Source organism: Solea senegalensis, linkage group LG3 (assembly GCF_019176455.1).
Source record: "Solea senegalensis isolate Sse05_10M linkage group LG3, IFAPA_SoseM_1, whole genome shotgun sequence".
Lineage (NCBI taxonomy): Eukaryota > Metazoa > Chordata > Actinopteri > Pleuronectiformes > Soleidae > Solea > Solea senegalensis.
In genome coordinates, this window is record NC_058023.1 from 20,842,735 (window position 1) to 20,853,477 (window position 10,743).

General features: G+C 49.9%; 1 protein-coding gene across 1 annotated transcript; it reads left to right on the forward strand.

The window, feature by feature from the left end:
• The first annotated feature begins 3,529 nt into the window (after positions 1-3,529).
• Positions 3,530-6,750, forward strand: LOC122766636 (extracellular calcium-sensing receptor-like). Its single transcript, XM_044021662.1, has 4 exons — positions 3,530-3,788; positions 4,294-4,518; positions 5,191-5,314; positions 5,419-6,750. The coding sequence occupies exons 1-4, from the start codon at positions 3,585-3,587 to the stop codon at positions 6,318-6,320; spliced, it is 1,455 nt and encodes a 484-aa protein (XP_043877597.1). The 5' UTR covers positions 3,530-3,584; the 3' UTR covers positions 6,321-6,750.
• Positions 6,751-10,743: the final 3,993 nt, after the last annotated feature.

Below are 10,743 nucleotides of genomic sequence, written 5' to 3' on the forward strand. Positions count from 1 at the left end.
TGCGAGCATGATTTTATATTTTATTGTTGGTATTTGTGAACTGCTGTATCTCCTGTTTGCACAATAATTTTACCCTTGGGTACCAATAAAAAAACCTTGAACCTTGAAATACCTCTGGTAGGCGATAAGGTGAATTTGGAAAAAAGTAAAATTATTCCATTGACAAATTTTGATCACTCCAAACTCCAGTGCGCAAGTCCATTTAGATGGCCTATGGATGGTATAAAATACCTTGGGATATTTGTAGACAACGACCTCAAAACCCTGTACAAATTGAATTACCTCCTACTTCTCAGCCTCTCCGGGAACCATCTCCTTATCGTGGTGGAGAGGTTTGAGTATCCCTGTGATTCTGAGAGCTGTGTTGTCTGGAGCCTAGTGCTCCTGGTAGGGTCTCCCAAGGCAAATTGGTCTCAGGGGCGGGGCCTGACGAAGAATGGTTCAAAGACCCCATGAAACAATGACAGAGGAAGAGAGTGACCCTTCCCGGAGGAAGCCCAGGGCCCCCGCCTGGAGCCAGGCCCAGACGTAGGGCCCGTGAGCGAACGCCTGGTGGCCGGGTCTACCATGGGCCATGGCCGGGCACAGCCAAAAGAAGTCCCGTGGCCTCTTCATCGTCCTCCTGTGGACCCACCACCTGCAGGGAGACCGACTGGGGTTGGGTGCGCTGCCATATGGGTGGCAGTGAAGGTCGGGGGTCTCAATGTACTGGACCTGGGCAGCAGAAGCTGGCTCTGGGGACGTGGAACGTCACCTCGCTGTGGGGGAAAGAGCCGGAGCTTGTGCGGGAGATGGAGCGCTACCAGTTAGATCTGGTGGGGCTTACCTCCACACACAGCCTTGGCTCTGGAACCACATTCCTGGATAGGGGTTGGAAGTTTTTTTTCTCCGGAGTTGCCCAGGGTGTAAGGGCGGGTGTAGGGATACTCACGAGCCCCCGGCTGAGCGCAGCTGCGTTGACGTTTACCCCGGTGGACGAGAGGGTCGCCTCCCTGCACCTTAGGGTTGAGGGGGGGAGAGCCCTGACTGCTGTTTGTGCCTATGCACCGAACATAAGGGTACTTGGTACCAGAGTGTCCTTGGCCAAAGGTTCTGGACACTTGGGTGAAGAGAGGGGCAGAGCTGTCAACTGATCACCATCTGTGGTGAGATGGGTCAGAGGACGGGGGAGGACTCTGGACAGACCTGGTAAACCCAAACGTGTAGTGCGGATGAACTGGGAACGTCTGGAGGATGCCCCTGTCCGAGAGGCCTATAACTCTCACCTCCGGCGGAGCTTTTCCTGTATCCCTGTGGAGGCTGGGGACATTGAACCTGAATGGGCAGTGTTCAAAGACTCTATTGTGAAAGCTGTAGTGGAGAGCTGTGGCTCCAGGGCTTTAGGTGCCTCGAGGGGCGGTAACCCTCGAACATCGTGGCGGACACTGGTGGTCAGGGAAGCTGTCTGACTGAAAAAGGAGTGTTTCTGGTATATGTTGCCCCGGAGGACTCCTGAGGCAGTTGCAAGGTATCGACGGGCCCAAAGGGTGGCAGTCTCTGCTGTGGTAGACACAAAGCAGTGGGTATGGGAGATGTTCGGAGAGGACATGGAGAAGGACTATCGGTCAGCACCAAGGTGTTTCTGGAAAACCATTTGGGGCCTCAGGAGGGGAAAGCGGGGGACCATCCAAGCTGTGTACAGTAAGGATGGGACACTGTTGACCTCGACTGAGGAGGTAACCGGATGGCGGAAGGAACACTTTTAAGAACTCCTGAATCCGACATCTGCACCCTCTGTGGTGGAGGCAGAGAGCTAATGGGGGATCATCGTCAATATCCCTAAGGGAGGTCACTGAGGTGGTTAAACAACTCTGCAGTGGCAAGGCCCCTATGAGATCCACCCAGAAATGCTGAAGGCCCTGGGTGTAGAGGGGCTGTCTTGGATGACACGTCTCTTCAACATTGCGTGGAGGTCAGGGTCAGTACCGAAGGAGTGGTGGCCCTCCTATTCAAAAAGGGTGACTTGAGAGTGTGTGCCAATTACCGGGGCATCACACTTTTCAGCCTCCCTGGTAAGGTTCACTCCAAGGTACTGGAAAGGAGGGTTCGACTGGTAGTCAAACCTCAGATTCAAGAGGAACAATGCGGATTCCGTCCAGGTGGTTGAACAACGGACCAGCTCTTCACTCTTGCAGGGATCCTGGAGGGGGCCTGGGAGTAAGCCCATCCAGTCTACAGGTGTTTTGTGGACCTGGAGAAGGAATATGATCGGGTTCCCTGGGAGATACTTTGGGAGGTGCTGCGGGAGTATGGGGTGAGGGGGGCACTACTTAGGATCCAATCGTCACTGCTTTTTGCAGATGATGTGGTCCTCATGGCTTCTTCAGCCTGATCTCCAACTAAGATCCTTTCTGAGAGCTAATTTGGGTCCTGAAATGACTCTGCCTGTCATGAATGATGTTGAAAGGTTTCTTTATGATGGGAACACACGTACATTTATTTCTAAAATGTATCGCCTGTTGAATGAGGGCCCAAAATCAGGTGGAAAAGTCTAGAATGAGATGGGAGTCAGATCTCGGTATTGCAATTGATGAACAGTTTTGTACTGAATTATGTCAAAACAGCTTGTTAACTATTATCCATGCCCGGTATTGATTGAATAACTATAATTTTATACATCAATAATACCTTACGCCAGAAAAATTTGTATTCATTCGAATCTTACCTGTCAGAAATGTGCTTCAGATTTGATACTGAAGTTGGGTCCTTTTTGCATTGTACCTGGCTGTGTATGAAAGTTAGGCCTTTTTGGCATGATATCAGCTCCACTTTAACCAGGATAACAGGAGTTAATGTTCCCTGAACTTTGTTTATTGGGAACTTCACAAGTATTTGCCGTTCCCTAAACAGTGCAAAACTCGGATTCATTGAAATTGCTCTATGTGTGGCTAAGACGTGCATTGCAGTGTCATGGAAATCTGACTCCCCTCTTCTTATTGACAAGTGTTCTGTTGAGATGAATAGCCTCATTCTCCTGGAAAAAATCACTTATTGTCTCAGAAAACAACATGACACCTTTTTGAAAATTTGGCACTTAATGTAGTCGTCTGTATTTTTTTTACGTTTTGCCCTTTGTTATGTCTATACTGTTAGTATTCTGACTTTTTTGTATAGCATACTTAATTTTTCACTCTGTACGTCTGGATTTTTCACTCAGTTTTGATTTTGTCTCTGTGTAATACCCTGTCATCTACATTATCTGTCCCTCTGTAAAGGTGATGCAACACTCTCATGCAAAAGTGGTGGTGGTATTTGCAGGTGAGGGGGCGATGGCACCTTTCTTGAGAGACTACATGACTCAGAACATCACTGAAATCCAGTGGGTGGTGAGTGAAGCCTTGGTCACAGCATCAGTCTTCTCAGGGAGAGAGTATTACCCTTACTTGGGAGGAACCATTGGGTTTGGCGTCAGAAAAGGTCATATCTCCAGACTGGGTGACTTCCTGCAGACAGTAAACCCTAAGAGATATCCTGACAATGTCCTGGTGCATGAGCTGTGGGAGTCTCTGTATGGTTGCAGTCCTTTTCCATCCTCTGTCACCCAGATGCCACCCTGCTCAGGGCAGGAGTCTCTTCTGGAACAGAACTCAGCCTACATGAATACATCCAGCCCTAGAGTTGCCTATAATGTATATAAGGCTGCATATGCCATTGCTCATTCCCTGCACAACCTCCTTCTATGTCAGCCGGGGAGGGGGCCTTTCCAGAACAACTCATGTGCTCAGAGCAACAACATACACCCTTGGCAGGTACTGTATAATCCACTGTTATTTTACCATCACAAACTGTGGGTCAAAGCCCAATGGTGGGCTTTGTAAGTATTGTATGTGGCGGTGTAGATTGTAGGAATGACAAACACTTTTTCTTTGTTCTAAAAAAAATAAAATAATTCATAATATATTTAAATCTTAATGAAATATGTTATTTATTATGTTTCAATTGTTTATTGTTCCATTGTTAGCACAACACTGGACTTCTAACTTATTGCTAAAAAAGATAATTGCAATTATTTGTGATCAATGTTGACATTGATTTACTTAGTAATGTGGGACAAGATATTTTAATCTCTATGTGATGTGTTCACTTTAATGTTATGCTACATTTCTACTACTGTACAAATTTAGGCCGTGGATTTTTAGGGGCCTTAAAACCTCACAACTCTGAGGACTGGGAAGCTCTGCAAGACAGCATTTTACTGAAAACCTGGTTAAAGTCAATTCAGTATTTCGTTTTGTGCATTTCTTAATTTCCAAGCTGCAACACTACCTCCAGGAAGTGAACTTTCAGATTGCTGGTGAGATGGTGAACTTTGATGCCAAGGGCGACTCTGCACCCTATTATGATATTATCAGCTGGCAGAGAGGCCCACAAGGAAACATTGAATTTGTCAATGTGGGTTTGTTTGATGGCACCAAGGCTGTTGGAGAGGAGCTGTTGATCCAGAAGGACGGGATAATGTGGGCAGGACATCAGAGTGAGGCAAGCTGCTCACACTGTGTTTTTACCTTCATCAGATGCCAACTGTTGAAGTTCTGTAGGTTGAGATGGAGGTAAGTCAGGTGGACAGAACAGACTGGATCTGATATATATTTTCATACACAACGGAGATTCAAGGCCCAGCTGGACTATGATGTGTTTGGTGACCTTCTATCCACTGTTGTTTTCCTCATGGATCTTTCTTTATGGAATGTAAGAGTGAATGGTTGTTTGTTTCTGTGTGCTGGACTGATGTCAGCTGGGATTGGCTCCAGCTCCCCATGACTCCCCATGACATGACATGTGCAGGATGAAGCGGTATACAATGAATGAATCTTTCTTCATGACATTAAATGCTTCTGATAGAGCTCTCATGGATCTACATATAAATATATTTAACAGAACCATAGGTTATGAACAAGCTTATGGGCAGGAACCCAGTCCTGTCCAGATGTGACCATCAAAAAGTGGTCACATCTGGTGACATACCTGTAGTCTAGAGTGTCATCTTCAGTCCAAACATATCTAACCAACACAAAACGCAAACCTGTTAAACACAGTTGAGAAACTAGATAACAAATACTTTATTGACGAGTGGTTTTGAGGAATTTTTCATCTGTTAATAGATTAACCTATAACATTTACCAATATCGGCACATGGTCTTTACGCTCTAGGTGCCAGTATCTGTTTGCAGTGCCAGTTGTCTTCCAGGCTTCCGGAAGGCTGTCCGTCGTGGGGAGCCTATCTGCTGCTTTGACTGTGTGCCATGTGACAGTGGCAAAATTAACAATCAAACAAGTGAGTTTGAGCTGAACAATAAAATGTCAAAGACAATCAATTTTTACAATTGTAGTACAGAAGTAATGCAAGACTGAAAATTGTTCATACCTTCTCCCCTTTAGACTCAGTAGATTGTACAATTTGTCCTGAGGACTTCTGGTCAAACAACGACAGAACAGCCTGCATCTCCAAGAAAGTGGAGTACTTGACCTTCGATTCATTGGGAATAGCCCTAACAGTGATGTCTGTGGTGGGCGCCTGCTTCACTCTGGCTGTCTGTGGAGTCTTCTTCTGTCACAGACACACAGCCATCGTCCGTGTGAATAACTCTGAGCTCAGTTTCTTCATACTGTTTGCACTGACTTTGTGTTTCCTGTGTTCTCTGCTTTTCATTGGAAAGCCAACATATTGGTCCTGCATGCTGCGCCACACTGCCTTTAGCATCACATTTTCACTGTGTATTTCATGCATTCTGGGGAAGACCCTGGTGGTACTGGCTGCATTCACTGCCACCAGGCCAGGGCACAACATCATGAAGTGGCTGGGGCCTAAGCAGCAGAGGACCATCATCTCCAGCTGCACTCTGGTTCAGGTGCTTATCTGTGCTGCCTGGCTCTTTGATGTCCCCCCGTTTCCATCCAGAAATACACAATATGAACATTCAAAGATCATACTGGAGTGTAGTGTGGGCTCTAGCCTGGCATTCTGGTGCGTTCTTGGATATATTGGTCTCCAGGCCTGTCTGTGCTTTGTATTGGCTTTTCTGGCCCGAAAGTTGCCCGGAAACTTCAACGAGGCCAAGTTCATCACTTTCAGCATGCTGATCTTCTGTGCTGTGTGGCTAGCATTCATCCCTGCTTATATCAGCTCCCCTGGAAATTATGCAGATGCAGTTGAGTCATTTGCCATCTTGGCCTCCAGCTTTGGCTTATTGTTCTGCCTGTTTGCTCCAAAGACTTACATTATTTTACTGAAGCCTGAAAAGAATACAAAACAGCATCTGATGGGGAAAGAAAAGAAATGATGAAACACAAATAAACTCAAAGCTATTGAATCAGCAGCAAATGGACTTATGGAGAACCAACAATTAAAACAAAACAAAACAAAACAAACACGTTTAATCAATGTTTTTTAATATAGATATTTTTTTACAGATATAACTCTTCAGTGTACTAAATTGATTACAATCACAAGGTACATTATCTCAAGACACTTTATATAGTAAGACAGAATCCTCACAATATTATTGAAAAGTTTTTTTCAATAATAACAGAGTGTAGTGAATTCTAATTTTCACACTACAGTTTTGCTATCTACCCATTCACTCACTCTTTCATACTGCACATCTTTCATTCCCATTCACAACCAGCTGGCACAGCCCTCAGGGGCAACAGGGGGTGGAGGGGCTCAGTGGTTAAGACCACCTGTGATTAAGACCCTGTGTGCAAAGACTTCATGGTCACAAGCTCAACTCCACCCCTGGCAGGTTGTACTCAGTTCTTTTGTAAGTCGCTTTGGATAAAAGCGTCTGCTAAATGACATGTAATGTAATGTAACATGGGGTCACGTTTCTCAGAGTCGGGAATCAAACCCACAACCTTCCAGTTCCAAGATAACTCACTCTACCCCTGCACATCATGAACATTGTCAGATGGTCTTGTCAGTGGAGTGCATATGCATATAAATATACTGTAACAATCCTGAAAGGCATGTGTTAGTTGCACGATTCATTTTCCGATGTGTGTGTTGACAGAAGTGCTGTTACTGTTTCTTTAAGAGATTCCTTGTTTGGCGCATGCGCAGAGTCGGTGTTGTCGGAGACTCATGAAGTGTGTTTATGTTCTGAGCGGCGTGGGTTGCGGCCGAAAACATCAACCCCTGTTCATGTCTGCGTTGGCACGTTAAATAAACAGTCTTCTTGTTCAAAGAGAAACGTCTGCTGCCTACTGTGTGTGCGCCGACGTTACATTGGTGTCAGAAGTGACTCGGACCGGCGCCGGCTAACAGCTACGAACTCTGTCATCTGCCGGTATGTACACGAGCGTGAAGGGAGAGAAAGAGGAGGAGGAAGACATGGATGTGCGACCGCGTCGCCACGCACGCCGCATAAGTGAGACTGCACTACGGCTCGCAGCTGAGGCTGGATTTTCCCCGGGTTTGGCGAGGCACGGAGGCAGTTTTTCCCGCCATGAATCCGGTAGCGACGCGACCGGGACGCCACGTGATGTAAACAAACATGGCGGCGCCCAGTGTCACGGAGCTCCGGTGAACGTTAAAACACCGAAGTTTAATGGAAAGACGGCGTGGGAGGTGTTCATAGCCCAGTTTGAACTGTTAGCTGATGCTGTTGGCTGGACTGATGAACACAGAGCACTGCAACTCGCTCTGTGCCTGACGGAGGATGCTGCTTCATGTTTGCTGCTGCTGAGTCGGGAGGAGAGAGGCGACTACGGTGCCCTGGTGGGGGCACTTCAGAGACGCTTTGGGCAGTATGGACAGCCTGTATTGCTGCGTTCTGAGTTCCATAACAGACGCCGGCGACCTGGTGAGCCCCTCCGCATCCTTGCAAGCGATATTGAGTACATGTGCAAGCGCGCATATGAGACTATGCCACCAGCGGTGCAACGAGAGCTCGCGAGGGACCAGTTCCTGCAGGCGCTCAGCCCTAAAGAGCTCCGGGTCCACACGCTGCTCGCTCGTCCCACCACACTGAATGAAGCACTCGAGCTGGCTGTTGAGCGGGAGATGCTGAACAGGGATTTTGGTGAAACTGAGGAATCGCCTGTCTCCCCTTCCAGAGCACTTGAGGACAGCTGCACCCGCAGCCAACACCACAGAGACCACCATGCAGCTGCCAGCTGAGTTCCCGGTTGCAGAGGGAGAAGAGGAGCGGGTCGCTGCTGTGAGGCGCATCTGGGCTAAAAACTGTGAGGGGCTAACTCAACAGCAGCAGGATAAACTGTGGCAGGTGCTGCTGGAATTTAGAGACATTTTCGCCCTCAAAGATGGGGAGGTGGGGTTGACGCACATGGTGGAACACTTTATAGACACTGGGGATGCTCGACCCGTTAAGGTGCGACCAAGACGTCTCCCCCTGGCCCGACAGGAGGCTGCTGACAGGGAACTGGAAGAGATGCTGCACGCAGGGATTATTGAGCCGTCTGATAGTCCGTGGACCTCCGCAGTGGTGATGGTCCCCAAAAAGAACAGTACGCGGATGCGGTTTTGTGTGGACTACAGACCCCTTAACAAGGTCACTAGAAAGGACTCCTACCCCCTCCCCAGGATTGATGAGTCCCTCGACTTGGTGGCGGGGTCCTCTTGGTTCTCCACTTTGGACCTACGGAGTGGGTACTGGCAGGTCCCGCTGTCACCAGAGTCCAAGCCAAAGACTGCTTTCTGCACCAATAGGGGGTTGTGGCAATTCAGGGTCCTGAGTTTTGGTCTCTGTAATGCTCCAGCCACCTTCGTGAGACTGATGGACAGTGTGCTGGCTGGGGTCCCACGTCAACAGTGCCTTGTCTACTTGGACGACCTCCTCGTCCACGGGAGATCGTGTGAAGAGGCCCTGGACTCCCTGCGACAGGTACTGGGTAGGGTGGCAGCTGCAGGCTTGAAGCTGCACCCTGACAAGTGTCACTTCCTGCGGAGAGAGGTAGAGTTCCTGTGGCACAAACTGGGCCAGGAGGGCATCGGCACGCTGGAGGAGAAGATTAGCGCCATCAGAGACTGGCCCACCCCTGCAGACCAGACCCAACTGAAGAGCTTCCTGGGTCTGGCTTCTTATTATAGGAGGTTTGTGCGGGGGTTTTCATCAATCGCGGCGCCACTCTTTCGCCTACTGCAGAAGGACTGTGTGTTCAGCTGGAGCCCAGAGTGCCAGCAGGCGTTTGACACCCTCCGGAGAGCCTTCAACTGAGTCCCCTGTTCTAGTACCACCTGACCCCGCCCTGCCTTTCGTCCTGGACACGGACGCCAGTAATGTTGGACTGGGAGCCGTGCTGTCGCAGGTGGGACCAGACGGAGAGAAGGTGGTGGCATACTTCAGCCGGATACTCAACAAAAGTGAGCGGCGTTACTGCGTCACACGGCGGGAGCTCCTAGCTGTTGTGACGGCGGTGAGACATTTTAAATATTACCTGTGTGGGGCGCCCTTTGTTGTCCGGACTGATCACGCTGCCCTACAGTGGCTCATGTCTTTCAAAGAGCCAGAGGGGCAGGTGGCCCACTGGCTAGAAGAACTGCAGACCTTCGACTTCACTGTGGCGCACAGGGCAGGTACACAGCACTCAAATGCGGACGCGCTGTCCCGCCGCCCGTGTGCTACAGAGGGCTGTCGCTACTGCGAGAAGCGAGAGTAGAGGGAAAATGAGCTCACACAGCCCGAAAACCCAGCCCAGCTCTCATGCAGGATGCTGCAAGTGGTGGACACAGCAGAATGGAGGACACAGCAGGAAAACGACCCCGATCTACAGCCGGTGTTACAGTGGCTCGAGGTCGGACAGAGGCCACCATGGAGTGACATCACGGGGCTCTCCATCGCTGCTAAGGGTCTGTGGGCTAAGTTTGAAGCACTTCGGCTGAAAGAAGGCGTGCTGCAGCGGGCGTGGCGGGACCCTTCCATGGGGGAGGAGAGGTGGCAAGTTGTGGTTCCAAGAGCGCTGAGGACAGCTGTGCTGGAGAGTTGCCATAGGGGCGCAGGTGCAGGACACTTCGGTGTTACTAAGACCCTCCGGCGTCTGTGCCAGAGTTACTACTGGGGCCTGCAGCGAAGGGACGTAGAGGATTTCTGCCGCAGCTACGACGCCTGCTCCTCTCACAAAGGGCCCCTGGACCAGTCACGTGCACAGCTCCAGCAACAACCAGCAGGCGCACCGATGGAAAGGGTTGCTGTGGACATCATGGGCCCCTTTCCCTGCTCAGAGCGGGGAAATCGTTATGTTTTAGCAGCAATGGACTATTTCACCAAGTGGCCAGAAGCTTATGCCATTCCAGACCAGGAGGCGGAGACGGTGGCGGATGCCTTGGTGGAGGGGATGTTCAGCCAGTTTGGCACTGCAGGTACAATACACAGTGACCAGGGCAGAAACTTCGAGTCTCGTGTGTTTGCTGCCATGTGCGAACGCCTGGACATGCACAAAACCCGCACCACCCCACTGCATCTCCAGAGCGACGGCCTTGTGGAGCGATTTAATCGGACCCTGGGCCAGCAGCTAGCCATCCTGACGGCCGAGCACCAGCGTGACTGGGACGTCCACCTGCCCCTCATCCTGCTGGCCTACCGCTCTGCTGTACAGGACTCCACCGCCTGCACGCCTGCACTGCTGATGTTGGGCAGAGAGCTGCGGACACCTGCGGAGCTTGCCTTTGGGGTACCACCGGAGGCACCAGATGCAGTACCTGGGCCGGACTACGCCAGGAAATTGCAGGTCCGGATGGAGACAGCG